We start from the raw sequence: 19,361 nt of genomic DNA, 5'->3' as shown, positions 1-19,361 counted from the left end.
GCCGAGGCCAGTGTTTCGTCTAAATCAGTTGAAAAAGGTTCGAAAAAGATGTTCCCATTCAAGTTTAAACTCTCAGGCGATAATTGTGGAGTTTTTTGGCCGAAACGTCGGCTTTGTTATGTTGGTGTTTTTCGGTTGCTATGGGCGACCGTTGCTTCCTTTGTTAGGACAAGTCTGGGAAGTGAGGTCACAAAAAAATTCTAATTAATTCTGGTTTTGTTCGATTTCGCTGAAATTTTAACACGATAAAGTTGGATTGTTAAGGAATAGATTTACCGCCTGCCGATGTGTGGTAGCTATTAACGCTGAAGTGTTATATCGCTTCGAAGTCAGGGTTTTGAAGAGATTTTTTTGCAACATTTGGGTTCGGCGTGATTTTGTAATCGGAGGTTTCGGTTGACCCCGAAGGAAAAAATATCCGGAAAAGGTCATTTCATCGACGATTCAAACAAATATAAATATGTATATGTTCCGAGCTAAATTTCTGGTGAAAAAATATAATTTTTGACGAGCGCTGGGTTTTTAATTTATTCCCGCGAAAGATGAGATTTATTGTTTCAACAGCTTTTGGCGAGTAAACATCACAGGTTGCGTGACTCAAAATTTGGCCGAGTGGAAGCTTGGGTCTGCTCGCACCGAAGTCGAAAAAAACAAGAAGATCTGTTAGATCTTATAACCGCGCTTTTAAAATTTAACTGTTCGCTTAGCACTACCGTCGGAACGCAGTGCACATTCCAAAGCAGTCATTGATGATTCTCTTCTTACTGTAGACATTACATCACTTGATCAACACAAACTGTATTATTGCACCATCAGTGGTAGCCTTTGACAAATCTCCGATGACTTAATGGTCTTAATCTAGAACTTTCTTCGGGATATGTATGGGCATGAACGATATCAACGACACAATAATAACACTATTAACAACAGCTTTCTTTCTTAAAAGTCATGATTAAATTTAATTGGTGTTTTCCACGAGTAAAGGGCTAGCAAAGTAGTCACACAAGTCATAAAAAACCCCTATCCCGACCGATGTATCGATTTTGGTCACTCCAGTGACCACAGATTGAAAACGTGACAGAAAATTGGCGTTACTTTTGATTCTCACCAAATTTGTCGTATCCCCCCCCTCGGGAGAATTTTGTTAAGTTAGCTAATTTAGTATGCAAGCCACCGTAATGGCGGTCGCCGCCGGCGAAATGTTTATTTGCTCAAAATTGGGGCAAAATCTTTCGGAGATGGAAATCAGGACATTTGTAAGGATACAGAAAGTAATTTGGGACCGGTTGCTGGCTTCAAAGGCTGAATTTATCCAGAAGTAAGCTGTATTTTCGTTTTCGTGTCGAAAGCCATGCGATGAAATATTATCGGCTTGTTCTGCTGTCTTGTTCTGTTTTTTCTCTTTGTCGTTTTTGTAGCCCGCCGAGACCAGTGTTTCGTCTAAATCAGTTGAAAAAGGTTCGAAAAAGATGTTCCCATTCACGTTTAAACTCTCAGGCGATAATTGTGGAGTTTTTTGGCCGAAACGTCGGCTTTGTTATTTTCGTGTTTTTCGGTTGCTATGGGCGACCGTTGCTTCCTTTGTTAGGACAAGTCTGGGAAGTGAGGTCACAAAAAAATTCTAATTAATTCTGGTTTTGTTCGATTTCGCTGAAATTTTAACACGATAAAGTTGGATTGTTAAGGAATAGATTTACCGCCTGCCGATGTGTGGTAGCTATTAACGCTGAAGTGTTATATCGCTTCGAAGTCAGGGTTTTGAAGAGATTTTTTTGCAACATGTGGGTTCGGCGTGATTTTGTAATCTGAGGTTTCGGTTGACCCCGAAGGAAAAAATATCCGGAAAAGGTCATTTCATCGACGATTCAAACAAATATAAATATGTATATGTTCCGAGCTAAATTTCTGGTGAAAAAATATAATTTTTGACGAGCGCTGGGTTTTTAATTTATTCCCGCGAAAGATGAGATTTATTGTTTCAACAGCTTTTGGCGAGTAAACATCACAGGTTGCGTGACTCCAAATTTGGCCGAGTGGAAGCTTGGGTCTGCTCGCACCGAAGTCGAAAAAAAACAAGAAGATCTTTAAGATCTTACAACCGCGCTTTTAAAAGTTAACTGTTTTGGTAGCATGAGTGACCCGAAGAAAAAAAAAAACGAAAAAAAAATATCGGTTTTGAACCTATTTCCAGCAAATTTGGCACACTGGAAGCTGAGAAAATTACTCTATTTCCGGTCATCATTTTTCAGCTCTTTTCGTCATATCCCCCCCACCCCCCCCCCTCGGGAGGGTTTTGTAAAGTTAGCGAATTAGTTGCAAGCCACCGTAATGGTGATTGCTGTCGGCGAAATGTTTATTTGCTAAACAATTGCGGCCAAATCTTTCGGAGATGGAAGTCAGGACATTTGTAAGAATACAGAAAGTAATTTGGGACCAGTTGCTGACTTGTAAGGCTGAAATTATCCAGAAGTAAGGTTTTTTTAACGTGAACGTAACGAAGGCCACGCGGTGAATAAATTATCGGCTCTTCTCACTGTCTCGTTCTGTTTTTTGTTTCGTTCTCTTTTGGAGTCCGCCGAGGTCATTTTTTCGTCTAAATAACTTGAGAAAAGTTCGAAAAAGATGTTCCTCTTGAATTTTCAGCTTCCAGGCAATAATCCTGGATTTTTTTGACCGAAACGTAGGTTGACTGGTTATGTTAATGTGTTTCGGTGGCTATGGACGACCGTCGCTTCCTTTGTCGACTCAAGCAATGAAGCTAGGTTACAAAAAAAATCTAATAATATTTAGTTCTGGTTTTGTTCGATTTCGTTGAAATTTTAATATGATGAAGCTGGATTGTTAACGAATAGATTTTCATACTGCCGATATGAGGTAGCTATTAACGCTAAAGTGATATATCGCTTCGATGTCAGGGTTTTGAAGAGATTTTTTTGCAACGTGTAGGTTCGGCGTGATTTTGTAATCTGAGATTTCTGTTGACCCTGAAGAAACAAGGTTTGGCGAGTAAACATTACCGATTGCGTAATTCAAAGTTGGCCGAGTGGAGATCTGCGTCTGGTCTCCGACAAAAAAAAAAAAACAAGAAGATCTGTTAGATCTTATAACCGCGCTTTTAAAATTTAACTGTTCGCTTAGCACTACCGTCGGAACGCAGTGCACATTCCAAAGCAGTCATTGATGATTCTTTTCTTACTGTAGACATCACATCACTTGATCAACACAAACTGTATTATTGCACCATCAGTGGTAGCCTTTGACAAATCTCCGATGACTTAATGGTCTTAATCTAGAACTTTCTTCGGGATATGTATGGGCATGAACGATATCAACGACACAATAATAACACTATTAACAACAGCTTTCTTTCTTAAAAGTCATGATTAAATTTAATTGGTGTTTTCCACGAGTAAAGGGCTAGCAAAGTAGTCACACAAGTCATAAAAAAACCCTATCCCGACCGATGTATCGATTTTGGTCACTCCAGTGACCACAGATTGAAAACGTGACAGAAAATTGGCGTTACTTTTGATTCTCACCAAATTTGTCGTATCCCCCCCCCCCTCGGGAGAATTTTGTTAAGTTAGCTAATTTAGTATGCAAGCCACCGTAATGGCGGTCGCCGCCCGCGAAATGTTTATTTGCTCAAAATTGGGGCAAAATCTTTCGGAGATGGAAATCAGGACATTTGTAAGGATACAGAAAGTAATTTGGGACCGGTTGCTGGCTTCTAAGGCTGAATTTATCCAGAAGTAAGCTGTATTTTCGTTTTCGTGTCGAAAGCCATGCGATGAAATATTATCGGCTTGTTCTGCTGTCTTGTTCTGTTTTTTCTCTCTGTCGTTTTTGTAGCCCGCCGAGGCCAGTCTTTCGTCTAAATCAGTTGAAAAAGGTTCGAAAAAGATGTTCCCATTCAAGTTTAAACTCTCAGGCGATAATTGTGGAGTGTTTTGGCCGAAACGTCGGCTTTGTTATGTTGGTGTTTTTCGGTTGCTATGGGCGACCGTTGCTTCCTTTGTTAGGACAAGTCTGGGAAGTGAGGTCACAAAAAAATTCTAATTAATTCTGGTTTTGTTCGATTTCGCTGAAATTTTAACACGATAAAGCTGGATTGTTAAGGAATAGATTTATCGCCTGCCGATGTGTGGTAGCTATTAACGCTGAAGTGTTATATCGCTTCGAAGTCAGGGTTTTGAAGAGATTTTTTTGCAACATGTGGGTTCGGCGTGATTTTGTAATCTGAGGTTTCGGTTGACCCCGAAGGAAAAAATATCCGGAAAAGGTCATTTCATCGACGATTCAAACAAATATAAATATGTATATGTTCCGAACTAAATTTCTGGTGAAAAAATATAATTTTTGACGAGCGCTGGGTTTTTAATTTATTCCCGCGAAAGATGAGATTTATTGTTTCAACAGCTTTTGGCGAGTAAACATCACAGGTTGCGTGACTCAAAATTTGGCCGAGTGGAAGCTTGGGTCTGCTCGCACCGAAGTCGAAAAAAAAAAAACCACGGGTAAACCATGAACCGCGCTCGGCCCATGGCCGCGCGGTTAACAAGAAGATCTGTTAGATCTTATAACCGCGCTTTTAAAATTTAACTGTTCGCTTAGCACTACCGTCGGAACGCAGTGCACATTCCAAAGCAGTCATTGATGATTCTTTTCTTACTGTAGACATCACATCACTTGATCAACACAAACTGTATGATTGCACCATCAGTGGTAGCCATTGACAAATCTCCGATGACTTAATGGTCTTAATCTAGAACTTTCTTCGGGATATGTATGGGCATGAACGATATCAACGACACAATAATAACACTATTAACAACAGCTTTCTTTCTTAAAAGTCATGATTAAATTTAATTGGTGTTTTCCACGAGTAAAGGGCTAGCAAAGTAGTCACACAAGTCATAAAAAAAACCCTATCCCGACCGATGTATCGATTTTGGTCACTCCAGTGACCACAGATTGAAAACGTGACAGAAAATTGGCGTTACTTTTGATTCTCACCAAATTTGTCGTATCCCCCCCCTCGGGAGAATTTTGTTAAGTTAGCTAATTTAGTATGCAAGCCACCGTAATGGCGGTCGCCGCCCGCGAAATGTTTATTTGCTCAAAATTGGGGCAAAATCTTTCGGAGATGGAAATCAGGACATTTGTAAGGATACAGAAAGTAATTTGGGACCGGTTGCTGGCTTCTAAGGCTGAATTTATCCAGAAGTAAGCTGTATTTTCGTTTTCGTGTCGAAAGCCATGCGATGAAATATTATCGGCTTGTTCTGCTGTCTTGTTCTGTTTTTTCTCTTTGTCGTTTTTGTAGCCCGCCGAGGCCAGTGTTTCGTCTAAATCAGTTGAAAAAGGTTCGAAAAAGATGTTCCCATTCAAGTTTAAACTCTCAGGCGATAATTGTGGAGTTTTTTGGCCGAAACGTCGGCTTTGTTATGTTGGTGTTTTTCGGTTGCTATGGGCGACCGTTGCTTCCTTTGTTAGGACAAGTCTGGGAAGTGAGGTCACAAAAAAATGCGAATTAATTCTGGTTTTGTTCGATTTCGCTGAAATTTTAACACGATAAAGTTGGATTGTTAAGGAATAGATTTACCGCCTGCCAATGTGTGGTAGCTATTAACGCTGAAGTGTTATATCGCTTCGAAGTCAGGGTTTTGAAGAGATTTTTTTGCAACATGTGGGTTCGGCGTGATTTTGTAATCTGAGGTTTCGGTTGACCCCGAAGGAAAAAATATCCGGAAAAGGTCATTTCATCGACGATTCAAACAAATATAAATATGTATATGTTCCGAGCTAAATTTCTGGTGAAAAAATATAATTTTTGACGAGCGCTGGGTTTTTAATTTATTCCCGCGAAAGATGAGATTTATTGTTTCAACAGCTTTTGGCGAGTAAACATCACAGGTTGCGTGACTCCAAATTTGGCCGAGTGGAAGCTTGGGTCTGCTCGCACCGAAGTCGAAAAAAAAAAAACCACGGGTAAACCATGAACCGCGCTCGGCCCATGGCCGCGCGGTTAAAAAAAAACCACGGGTAAACCATGAACCGCGCTCGGCCCATGGCCGCGCGGTTAAAAAAACCACGGGTAAACCATGAACCGCGCTCGGCCCATGGCCGCGCGGTTAAAAAAACCACGGGTAAACCATGAACCGCGCTCGGCCCATAGCCGCGCGGTTAAAAAAACCACGGGTAAACCATGAACCGCGCTCGGCCCATGGCCGCGCGGTTAAAAAATAAACCACGGGTAAACCTAGAACCGCGCTCGGCCCATGGCCGCGCGGTTAACAAGGTCTCCTTAACCTTACAATGGTAGTCAGTTTTGCCGGACGACAAAATGTCAAAATGGTCCCATTTGATGCTGTGACCAGTTGTTTTAACGTGATCAGCAACAGCAGAAGAGTGATCACGTTTCGAAAGGACCTTGAAATGTTCCGTTTTCCGATCGTGAAGTCTTCCTTTCGTTTTCCCACTGTAAAAATAATTGCAGTTCCAGCAACTAGCTTTATAAATGACTTTGGAAAATTGTGATCGGTTGAGACGGTCCTTGTATGAGAAGAAGGATTTGATGCGCCAGGTGTTTTGAAAGATAACTTTGACATCAACAAAAGTGTAGGAACGATTTACACAAGATCTTAGACGCTTAGTAATATGATTGCTATGGAAACCTATATAAGGTAATAAAATAATGACATCTTCTTTGGGGGCTGTCACTGTGGATTCATTTGGCTTGTTCTTGTTCTTGTTCAGGACATCAAAATAAAACTACTTCATAGGTCATATTCAGATCGCAAGCGCAACTTAACGTTTAATATTCTTTCCAAAATTAGAAGTGGACGATCTGTTTGGCAAAAAATGAAAAAAAAAAATCCTTTGAATTTCATATGCTTTAATGACGTCTGACTAACTTCAACCATGTAATGGGGATGTCGTAGTGCAGAGTGGAATGTTCAACATACTTCCCTCCTTTTTGTCACAACTCTAACAAAACCGAGAAATTCATGCACACAGAGACGCTTCTCCCCAAAAAATATTCTGGATTCATAGCGAGTGTTAATAAACTATAACTACTACTGAAAGTGTTACTTCAGTTGTAGTTCTGCCGCGGTGATTCGATGTAGCGCCCTCCTCCAGCTCCAACAAACGCCTTTCCAATATAGTCTCCCCATAGCGAAAGTTGACATTGAAATTAAAGGTGGAATTTTTTCAAAAGAAATAAGCGCCGCATCCCAAATAAGCCTCCCTCTGTATTAAGCTTTTTACATTTGATGTAACGCTAAACCAATTCGCAATAGGCTAAACCATTTTAAATTAAACGCAACCAATTCACAATAGGCTAAACCATTTTAAATTAAACGCAACCAATTCTCAATAGGCTAAACCACTCGCAATACGTTGAACCCGATGATTCGTCGCAGTACGCCAAACCAGTCCACAGTAAGCTAAACCAATCTGCAGTACACCGAGCCATTTGATGTAAAGCTAAACCAAATCAGTTTTCGTTAATCTATCTGCCCTAAGGTTAATCCGTTTCTCTCAGTCTGCACCGTTTTACAAAGGGAAGCTGAATTATTTTTATTTAGGATAGATCATTAGTTGTTTTGATGTACCGTTTTGTGGTCGAGGGTTAGACAATTTTAACATTGTCTAAACCATTTATCAGTTCGGTTTTCCACTTGACCGCACGAGGACACCTGTCTAAGTGCATTTTAACTTCAGCATTTCTGAAATGTCTGGAACTTCTTGGAAACAACAATTAGACCGTTTCAATTGATTCTGAATTGTTTGCAACGTTTGTATTTCTGGCGGTGACGGCGGCCCATAATTATTGTAAACGTTTCTACAGTACAAATAGAGAAAACTCGTCTTATCCAAATTAAGTTGAAATATCTTAGTTTGCGTGAATTGGGTAATCACATGGAAACGTTTTTTGTTTTGCTTTTCGAAAGAAAACACTAGCGAGGACTAGGTGTGTAAAATCAAAATGAACGTTATACAGCAACTACTGAAACATGTGGAGGCGCGGTGGCCTCATGGTTAATGTGCTCACCTCCGGATCGAGTGGTCCGGGTCGAGCCCTGGCCGGGGACATTGTGTCGTCTTCTTGGGCAAGACATTTTATTCTCACATTGCCTCTCTCCACCTAGATGTCTAAGTGGGTACCGGCGAATTTAATCCTGGGGGTAACCCTGAGATGGACTAGCATCCCATCCAGAGGGGAGTAGAAATACTCCTAGTCACTTCATGCTACCGAAACTGGGATAAGCTCCTGCCTGATGAGCCACTTGGCTCGTATGTAGACTTACAAAACGAGCACAAAAGATGGGTGCGATAAACGAATTACTGTGCAGTTAGTGAAACTCGGCTGAAAGACACCAGTTATGTCAGCATCAATGGCGTCTTCTTGACGGTTACCTTTCCAAGAGTTTTCTGAGGCAGGCTGAAAGGCTAGGTGATGAAAATGGCATTCTTTTTCGCGAATCCCTCAGTGTTTCATTTGTGGATGGGAAGGAAGCTCGGTCTTTTGAGTTTTCCGAAAGGATCGTGAAAGCTCACTGACGTTCACTCAGAATTGCTATTGATTATCAGCCTCTCGCTTCACATCGTGCTACCGCTAGCCATGATAACCATAAGAAAATCAATTCATGGGTTTCGTTATCTTTCCTATATGAGTATGGTGCTTCGCTTGACGGCTCTTCGGGGCCGCCTTAGCCTGCGTCGCAGATATACCGGGGATTTTGCGACACGTCCGACTGCAACGCATTCGCCAAAATGGATTGTCCGAGTCGTAGATTGGGCACTAGCTTAATGGCGGCCAAAGCCTGGACACCACTATATCTCTTCCTTTTCTTCTCTGGTGTTCTACTTTTCACGCCGGGAAAATGCCAAGCAGGCGAAAAACGGGCAAAAATGCCCCGATACTTAGCCACGAATTTATGATTACAAATCATGGAGATATAGTTTCTTGTGTGTGTATGATTTTTATGGTCGGTCTGATGTTCCAGGTAAGAATATCGTGGTTTTCTCGTCAACCATTTTGTAGTCGTAAGCTTATAATATTGCATTGTTCATTACTTCTTGTGATAAAAATCCTAATTCTTTTTCTTTTATTGCTGATTTCCAGGCAACGTCTAAAGTAGCGTCTGTTTTTATCGCACCTCAACATAATCTTACCAGAACCTTAAACGGTAGGTGGGGAGAAAGAAGTTCCGATGCGTTTTATTTCAATCGGTTCTAAATGCTACCAACCGAGGCAGTTGATACACGTGAAACACGATGTATTTCTCTCGGAGAGGAATCAAGCCAGCTAGTGTAACAATCCTTTAACTGTAAATATTTTCGGCCAACTAAATCTCGATTTCTTCAAAATCTTTATGAATGAGTTGCCGAATTTTTTAAGGTTCAATCCTCTGTTAAATTTGTCGTGGGAACTTTTGATTGGTCATTTTGTTGTAGACAATGGAACGATATAACTCGGTTATGCCTTTCATGACCGATTAAAAAGAAATTATAAACTTTTACTGCTGCACTTGCTTGGAAACTTTTTTAATTAAGACGAAATTCTTCAGTTATATTTTCTTATAAATCTGGCTGTGTTTTTGACTTGAAGCGTGGTAAGTTAACTTTGTAGATCATGAGGCTTTAATTTTAAAACGGATATTGCATGGGTTACTTACACCTGTTCCAACAATAAAATGGAATCTTGCTTGCTGTTCAAATGCCCCTTACAACTGCGTAAGGTTTTTATGTTTTCCATTTCACTGTTTGTAGTCTTGATTGCCAAAATTTTGGTTTAGTTGATGATGACTTTGTAATCTCTGATGATTCTTCCTGTAAATCAAAAAAAAAAAAAAAAGCGTTTAACCCAGCATGTTTAAATAAATTTACAAGACTGGTAAAGAGTATCACATCAAACCCTGCAGTATGCAAAGAGCACCCTTACTCTCTCATCTGTAAAAGATCAAGCTTGAAAAGTTACTGAATACTTCAATTTGGTCCTAAAACAATAGAATTCATTAAACTTTCATTGATTCTCTCTGACCAGTGCTGTTTAGTGCAGGTTTCAAAATTGCCGTCAACTGATTATTTTAAAAATATTGAATATGTTTTTTCTTTTTTATCTAGGATCGGAAGATCTTCTAACAACCTACACAAATGGACCGAAGGATTTTTGCACCATTTTCTTTTATTCTATGGCATGGATTGTGGTGCATGCCATCATTCAGGAGTACATCTGGGATGTAAGTTAAAGTGTCAATTGTCTTTGGTTATAATAAAGTTGTGGCTAATAAATGTAGCAACAGACGGAGTACACAGGTATACAGTTGAACTCTTGTTAAGTGGCCACCTATTAAATGGCCACCCCTACAAGGCAGCCAGTGATCAAAGTCCCAATGAGGGATTTTTCTATTGTTTTTACCTTGTTTAAGTGGCCACTATCCATTTCCCCAAGGGTGGCCATTTAATAGGGGTTGAGCTGTATGTGAGTTGAATAAAATTGACATGACATGATTGACTTGACATGTCATTCAGTAAATTGATCACACCATGTTGTAGGTTTATAAATAACTTTTTGTAGGCTTTCTTCACTGTTTCTTAAAGAATGTCTTAAACTGTGGTTCAGTGCTTGTGATCTGTTGATTGTGATCAAATAAAAGCTCAGAAAGGACTACTATTAATTTATCTCTTCCTTACTAGCCAATTTTGACTTGGTAATGATCTCCAAACATATAACAAAATAAAATCAATTTTGTTCTTTGACTATTTGTTGTTTGCAACTGCAAAAGGAAATTTCAATAATACGTCTCAGCTATCTGTTGTTATTCTTTGTTTGCAGAAAGTCTCCCGTAAGCTGCGTTTGTCAAAGACCAAAAATACAAAGTTCAATGATTCTGGAATATTACTGCCATTCTATTTTTTCTTTGCTGCTTGGGGAGCAGACATTATAGTCAAGGTAAAATATGCAGCAAAGATTTGAGCAAGAGTTATTTATGATTTGAAAATATGGTATCTTTGTCAGGGTTTCATTAAGGGTTGGGCCCAAGGCAAATTGACCAGCTGTGAGGATGGTTTTGCTTGCCTGGTTTGACCATCTAGAGGAAAGATTTTCTTATAAAGAAATTCAGTTTAAAAAGTTTTGTCTGCCTGTGAAAACCAGTTGCCCTCTTGCTCAAAATGTAACCGAAACTTCTGGTATCTTTCTTGTCTCTTAAATGAGCCCTGTAGCTATCCTCCTGGATAGATCCTGGCCTAATAGAGCTTGACTCTAAACATGCCAATATGTAGTTCTAAATGGTACATTCAAATGTATGTTAAATGCCAAACTTATATGCTTTAGGTTTTCTTGTTTTTGTCATTTCAATCAATTTAAATTGATTTTTTTAAATTGCTTTCAAGCTAAGTGACAACTGAAACTTAATTTTTATTAATACCATTTGCTTTTAATTATAGGAAGGATTTATTCCAAATATTTCAAAGCTTTGGGAAGGTTATCCACATAATGAAATGTCGTAAGTTCATTTTTAATTCAGTTAATGGTCTGTCCGTTAATTAGCAGTGAATTACAATGTAAACTCCCATATGATAGTACATTTGAGGTGTGTATCATGCAGGAATCACTAGAGTTGAGTGTTTTGTTAATTTACATGATCGTTTTTCCACCGCACACTTTTGATGCATTGCTTTTTTTTTTCTGTCAGATTCACGCTCAAGTTCTACTTCATTCTTCAAATTTCCTTTTGGGTTCACTGCTTTCCAGAACTGTACTTCACAAGAGCTAAACGGGTAAGAGTTAATTATGTGAAGCCTAGAAAATATCCCTACCCACTCTAAGAGTGCCATTTGAAATTCCGAGGGGGTGGATGGTTTCAACAGCCAAATTTTTAAAAGGAAAGTAGGAAGTTAATCTGTAAATTCCAGGGGGAGGGGGTACAAACCAAATAACTATCCTTGTTGGAGGTTTGGATATTTTTTGGAACCACATAACTTGTGATAGATCAGGCCATGACATTTACGATCAGCTTCGCAAGAGAAAAATGTTTTACAGGTTATTTGTATCTTAATTTGCTCTCTTTTTTTTTCTTTTGACAGGAAGAGATTTTTCCAAAGGTTCAGTTATACATTGAATATCTGTTTTTCATCTGGGCTGCCTACATGCTGAAGTAAGTTAGTTTTCCAGTTTATCATACATAAAAAAGGACTCTCCTGTTAAGCATCTGGTGGAGGCAAAAAATTACCTGTTAGGCTCACTGGTCAGAATTTGACTGAGCAATTTTTTCTTCTCTTGTTAGTTTTACTCATGTTTCATTGTGTTGCTTGGTGGTTCACTGTGCAGTGGAGAGTATTCACCATGGAATGAGAATGTTACACATCAGCGGCAAAGACGATGTGGCCAACAGCTTGTAAGTGAAAACACTGTCTAGTTATACTAACAATAAATTTCTGCTTTCATTCAGCAATTGTCCTTCTCTGTTTTTAGAAGTTATTTTTGGTGGATAAAAGCTTAAAATGGGCAACTCCTTGTATCATTCAAAACTAGAGACCTCCCTTATCCAAATGTTTTCAGTTTTGAATGAGCCATCCATTAGTTTGTGGTCCAACTGCGTTTCATTTTCAATTGACAACTTAAAGACTGGTCTGTCCAAATATATGTTACAAACATTACTGCTAGATTTTGATGATGTAGGCTGTTGTTAGCTGAATATATGTGACCCTCCATACGAAACACATCTTATCCACAAAAGCGTTTTTAGGGGGTTTGAGGTCATTCTGAAACCCTTTGGAGACCCAGTTTCAAGGGTTTGAAATCCTTTCAAAACCCTTTGGAAACCCTTTTGTCAACATATTATGTTGACATGTCATACAACAACATTGTGATAGTTTTGGAATTCTTTTGCTTTTCACTGATTAACATTTCTTTTGTGTTTTAGGTTCTGGGTGTGGACTGTTCTATTTGCTATTGCCCGTTTTGCTATTATTGCTCTGACTGTCATGACCTTCTGGTATGAAATTTCTGTCTGAAAACTTTTTTAGTTTAAGACGTACTTTACACCACCAACTATTTAGATGAAAGACGAGATAACATGACTTAACGCAGTTACTTTCTTCAGCAATTAAAGTGCCTATGAAGTAAAAAAATAATTGCTGTTTATTTGAGGCTTTTCAAAGTAAAGAAGAATGGTGTTTCCCTTTTTGGAATATCTTTTTTCGTTCTAGAGATATTTACGTTTTTGTATTATGCAAACGAGGAAAGTGATGACGTCATAGGTGGTTCCATTTGAACAGTAAAACACTGAATCAAGAATATCTCTAGAAATATTGGAGCAGTGTTCTTCAAACTTGACACCACAAATGTGCATTACAAAAGAAAGAGAATGACACCTTCTGTGTTGTTGCCATGGCAACACTTTTGGCTCCAGTCTCTTTCTGTGAAAAACCAAATATGCCAATTTGCAACCCTTCGAAAAGGGACAGAGGGTCTCGCTCGGAACACGCATGATTTCCATATTGCCTTAACTCTCCCCATTAGATTGTTGGGAGTGGATGATCCTTGTTTAAGATAAAATCTGGTAATGTTAGTTTTAATTAAAACAGGACCAGCGGCATAACTGTTGTCATGGCGATGGCACAACGGGTGTCATTTTGTTTCTTTTGTGATGTACATTTCTGGTGCCAAGTTTCAAGAACACTGCTTTAATATTTCTAGAGATATTCTTGATTGAGTGTTGAACTGTTTTAGTGGAACCACCTATGACGTCATCACTTATAATACAAAAACGTGAATATCTCTAAAACGAGAAAAGATATTCCAAAGAGGAAAACGCCATTCTTCTTTACTTTGAAAAGCCTTTCAAATCAGCAGCAATTACTTTTTACTTCATAGGCACTTTAAAATATTAGTGTTTTGGGCAGCAACTCTTCTTGGAGTTTGTTTTAATTTATGATTGTGTCACAAGTTGAATGAAATATTTTGCTCTGTGTAACACCACCTTGGTGATGGAAACTAGAAAATATAACTTGGAACATCTTGGAGACAAGTATCACAAAACATTGCTAGGCTAATATCCAAAACCTGTGATCTAGGACACCATGGTTTCCATATAAAGTACGAAGCTCTAACATTACTTCTCTGATGTCTTATAAATCAGGTACGGCCTGCCACGTTTGGACAATGCTGGTCTTAATGTGGACTCGGGGAACTTCAACAATCCACTAATACGGTTAGAAGATTGACCTACTCCTTTTAATACTGAATATATTTTTTTAATTTTAATTCTGTTTTGAGTGTACAGTTGAAAAATTTAGTTTTCCAATTGACTTGTACATCTCAATTTGTGCCACTACTACAGCTACAGTGGATGGTAAAATAATTTTGTGCGTAACATTTAAGAAATAGAAAACTTGTTCCATGTTTCTATCAAGTTAGTAGCGCAAGTGGAAGTTTAGGAGAATGAGAAATGCTGTGGGAACATGAGCTGACAGGTCAGTGTTTCCACAGCTCTTTTGAGTTCTCTCAAACTTTCACAAAATTACTGTAACTCAAGAGAAACAGCTCAGAACATGTATTCTATTTCTAATTAACAATTAGATTATGAGCTTGACATTCTTTTGAGCTTTTGTTATTCAAGAAACTGTAAATGCCCTCCTTTTGGTCTTCTCAGGAATTTTATTATCCATTTGTTTCTAAATGTTCTTTTAAAACTTCAGAGAAATGAGGAAACATTGCAGTTTTGTTGACCACACCAAGCTGCTACACACTAATGACTGATAGTGTGCAATTGATCAGCCAATCAGATTTCAGCCTTTGCATTAGTATACAAGTAGAATTCTACTAATAAGTATTATCACAACTAATTTTACCATCAGACTCACTGCCATGGCTGGAGTGATACTCATGCAAGCCTGGTTGGCATGGAACTTCATTTGTTATCAGATCCGAGTGTGGCGTGAACGAGCTATTGCTGCCACACCCTCCAAAAAGAAAGAAACCAAGAAGAAGAACAAGAAAGAAAGTGACAAGAAGAAAAAGGACGAAGCTGTCGCTGAAGAGAGTGAGGAAGCTGAAGCTGAGGAATACGAGAAGAGGAATGGCTCACCAAAAGCTGTCACCAAAGTGAAGAAATCTTAAATTATTATGTTCGTGGCCTGCGTTACATAAGGGAAACCTTAGAAATGACAACTCAAGTTTCTCCTTATGAGAGGTATCTAAGGAAGATATTTGTCAAGAGTGAATGGTAAACAATGCCTTCATTTGTGCATTGCAAGTGAAGGTTTTGTAGACTTCTGCTTCTCTTGGTGACAATAGTGATGTGAAATCCTTGCCTTGCTAAGAGATGCAGAAAATAATTGTGATAAAAACCTGTAATGTTTGAGTGTTGTTTCATTGTCTGTACAATCTTGAGAAGTTGTTACTGTGTTGTTGTATACTGTCTCGTTTACATACTGCGGTTATTTACTGTCATAAATACATGTAGACCATTCCTTTGAAAAGAATGTCATGGATTTCTAGGTAATCATTAATTTATGTGTACAGTGGAACCTTGTTAATATCACTACCTGGCCGTAAAATTCTTGTCTTGTTTAAGGATCACAAATATATGACTGACCAATCGTTTAAACCCAACTAAAAACAAGTGGCAGTGATAACGAGTTGATCATATCGACAGGCTGGTTATAAGGCAGAGGTCCACACACTGTTTGATAATACAGAGTAGATAAGATTTTATTCTTTCGGTTATGAAATAAAATAATATCAATGTTGTGATAGATCCCTCACACAACATCAAGAGCAGCCTCTCCTATTCTCAAAAACGTTTAAACGTTTAGGTGTTCTTGCGGCCTACTTCTTGTAGAGTTCAGATGGAAAATGGAAAGTCAAAACAGGGAATTTGAAGGCTGCTTTCCAGAAGGGGCTGAAAAAATAATTAAGGGAATTAGTAAATTCAAATATTTAATGAGCCAAAATGGGTCAAAGGCAAAGACCAAGACAGTTTAAAGACCTACATTTCAAATGAACAAGTATTGTCGGACCGTCACCCCATGAAAATGTAATTACACCCTAATTATCTTTACAAACACTGCCTAAATAACTTTATCTTTTATTCTAGTTTAGCTGTTTTGAGGACAGGAGAGATGCATAATATTTTCTGTCACAGGATATTGTGATCATTGATTTAATGGATATTAATTTGATAGAACTTATTAAGTTAATTTGGGGTTATAATCACGATTGATTAGCCTTAAATGTGTATTTTACATCCGCCATTTATCTCACATTAATTATTTAACATTTTACTCACATATTCTAAATATTGAACTTTCTAACATTTTACTTTATTCATTTCCTGAATCTTACATTTAGTTAAACAGAATTGGTGGCAGTTGTCCTAGGGATGGGAGGGTAATGAACTACACGTTGCTGCTGGGGTTGGGGCGGGGTGCTATTTTTACTGCTAGTAGGACTGAGTAGAGTAGAATTCAGAGAGAAAACATAACATTATTTTTTCAAATGACAAGCACAAACGACTTAAACGATACAAACAGAATCACAGACACACCAATAAGGAATTCCAAGGAAGAAGAGCAATATGTTACAGTGAAATCCCGATTTCTCGAACCTTCATTTTTTCGAACCTCCCGATAACTCGAACCAAAAGTCGCTTTCCCTCCTCAGTCAAATACTGTAATTTTACCCCCGATTTCGCGAACTGTCTAATTTTTCGAACCAATTTTCGTTTCCCTTGGAGGTTCGAAAAATCGGGATTCCACTGTATGTTTTTACTTTTCATTTGACCCGATGATTTTGTGAGCAAATATTTGTGTGTTTTTTTCATTTTCGTAATCACAATGAGTGATCTCCCTTTTTCTTGTGTAAGATACCTGCAGTATCCCACATTACTAACTATTGACTGACTATTGCCATCGGCTCGTGTCCGTTAATGCAAATGATTTGTATCCCACACATGTACCCTTTGGGTACCTATTTTTTTTCCCCTTGCAGTATTCTCTAAAGGAAATAGGGAAAATTTTCTCCCTAGGAGTTTAGTTGAACGCGAAGAAGCTGTCCCAAAATTCCACTCTTGTTTCAAAAACTTAGAAGAAGCATAGAAAATGTTGAATTTTCTGTTTCTGAGCTATTTATCGTCAGGTATCAGAAAAGAATTTGTGGATTGACCATTATATTTTTTAGTGGAGCTGGGCTATTTTTCGGCGCAAGGGTTTTTTTCTCAAGCTTCAGATCTTGTAAGAGGTTTTTTCAATTTGTTACATGTGGTTCACTTCATGGTTTGCTTTTCACGACTTTCTTCTCGGTTTTGCTTGCGCGGTAATTTTTGGGAGATGTTTGCCCCCAACCCTCCTCCCTAAAAATATAATGGTTTATCCCTAGCTAGCTTACGAACAGGCTCCCGGCGAGGACGGAAAATGAGAAACGACGAGCGCGAAACTGAAGAGTTCGGAGAGCAAAGCGGTCGGGGCGGTCGTTCGCGCTCGCCGGGAGCCTGTTCGCGGGCTTATCACAAGCTCAAGTCTTAAGCTGAGTTAAGTTGTGTGAAGGAATCTTCTTTGATTCATAACAAGTAGTGCGAGTAGATTTGGACAAGAGCGTCCCGCAGATCAGCACAGTTTGAACACGCCCAGTAGCAATGTAATGCTAGCGGATGGCTGTGTAAGGATAGTAAGAGGAAAATGTCCCTAAAAGGAACGCATTAAAAACCTAACCGTGAAATTGAAATTATCATCCTGGTGTGTGTTTTTGTATGTACCTATTCCTTGGTTTTTCTACCTTCTAAAGTTGTTTTCCGAGGTAGGTTACGCAAAATTGATGTAACATATACCCGGTCTTCTTCGTAGCCGTTATTGTGGTTGCGTTGCGTGACGACTCTAATAACGGTGTGAGGGAAACTTGTCAGTATCCTGATGGTTTCAGAATGTTCGCCGAGGAGGTTACTGTTAGGATCTTAACACGATCAGGGTCTTCATTCTACAGCGGAAGCCTGATTTCTTAAACCCTCAATTTCAATAACTCGAACAAAAAGTCATTTCCCTTGGAATTGTTTATACCGATCTCTCGAACCAAAACGCTCGCTTTCTTTAGAGGTTCCAGAAATCGGGATTCCTCAATAATGACATAATAATTAAAATTCTTAAAGAAGAAGAGAAAACTTCCTGCCTTTTTCTTTCTGTCAATATTAATGTTTTCTTTTGGTGGACCACGCTTTGCTGTCCACCATTCCATTCGGTTTCCATCAGCACATGAGCACGAGTTTCCGTGCGCTATCTCACGTGATATTTAAGATAAAGACTTGATGACGTGTAGAATTAAAATTCTTCAGTGATGGAAATTAAAGGAGAAGAGAAAACTTTCTTCCTTTTTTTCTTTCTGTTAATATCAACATTAGGGAAATCACAACTTTCCGTCTTCAGTATTATCGGACAAAACTCATGGAGATTTTTGTTGGTGTGAAACTAAAATGTCATTAACATTGTTTTGTAGGAAGCTGACATGGTCCGTATTAAGATATATCCTCTAAGTGAGTTCCGCACGAGCTTAGTTGGGATTTGTTTCCCTCAAAACCTCTCCTCAAGCCATCGCCTTTCTTCTATAAAAATTTACGCAAAATAAAAAAAGGGACCCAGGACTTCCCAGGAGATATTTTCTTACCACTGGTAGTGCTTTGGCACCCAAAGAGTTTTCCCCGCAAGGAAACTTTTCTGCTGAGAGTGTAGAGATACGTTTCAAACTTCGCACAGAATCAGATTGACCCAATAGAATTCCGTTCAACTGTTGAAGAGAAATGTTTTTCACCTCAAATTGTTTCATGCCCCATTCCGGATCGCTGCGGTGAATCCTCAACAGCTGAGTTCTCCAAAGAAACCAAAACCCTATCGGACCGGACCAGGAGCCTCCCCGGTAGATTTTTCAGCTTCGCGCGTCATACTCAATTAAGGGTTAAGAAACTTCCTCGCAGGTTTTGCAGGGAGCCTTTCTTCCCCTCCAATCAGTGCAATGCCTGAACAACTTGGTTCTTTAGGCATTGGGGCGAGAAAACTACCCACACCATTCTTGGAAATTCCTTTCCACTAACAACGTCAAACCCCAAGATTTACTACCCAAAAAAGCTGGTGGATTTTTGTTTTTTTTTTTCGGGCTAATTTTTCCCGCGAATATTTCAGTTACCGGTGTGATGTTCTCTATTGGACTGTCTACTGACAAGTCAATTTAAACCTCACCCTCAGCTTAACGTCATACGCCCCTGAAAACCCCGGAATCTCAAAGGGAATTTTCTCTCTAAATCTGGTCATATAATACTCCCTGTCGGACTGACCACCAATCAGTAATCCCATCCTCCAGA

At 39.0% G+C, this 19,361-nt stretch overlaps 1 protein-coding gene across 1 annotated transcript; it reads left to right on the top strand.

Annotated features, from left to right (window-relative positions):
* The first annotated feature begins 8,853 nt into the window (after positions 1–8,853).
* LOC145494954 (translocating chain-associated membrane protein 1-like) lies at positions 8,854–17,724 on the top strand. The gene is made up of 11 exons (XM_081474526.1): positions 8,854–9,014; positions 9,134–9,197; positions 10,135–10,250; positions 10,847–10,963; positions 11,461–11,519; positions 11,709–11,793; positions 12,100–12,170; positions 12,300–12,410; positions 12,939–13,010; positions 14,157–14,228; positions 14,875–17,724. Exons 1-11 carry the CDS (start codon positions 8,892–8,894, stop codon positions 15,134–15,136), a joined length of 1,152 nt encoding a protein of 383 aa, XP_081330652.1. The 5' UTR covers positions 8,854–8,891; the 3' UTR covers positions 15,137–17,724.
* The last annotated feature ends 1,637 nt before the right edge of the window (positions 17,725–19,361 follow it).

This window comes from Orbicella franksi, chromosome 8, assembly GCF_964199315.1.
Source record: "Orbicella franksi chromosome 8, jaOrbFran1.1, whole genome shotgun sequence".
NCBI classification, from domain to species: Eukaryota; Metazoa; Cnidaria; class Anthozoa; order Scleractinia; family Merulinidae; genus Orbicella; species Orbicella franksi.
Note: the sequence above shows the minus strand (reverse complement) of the source record. Positions and strands in the feature narration are given on the sequence as shown.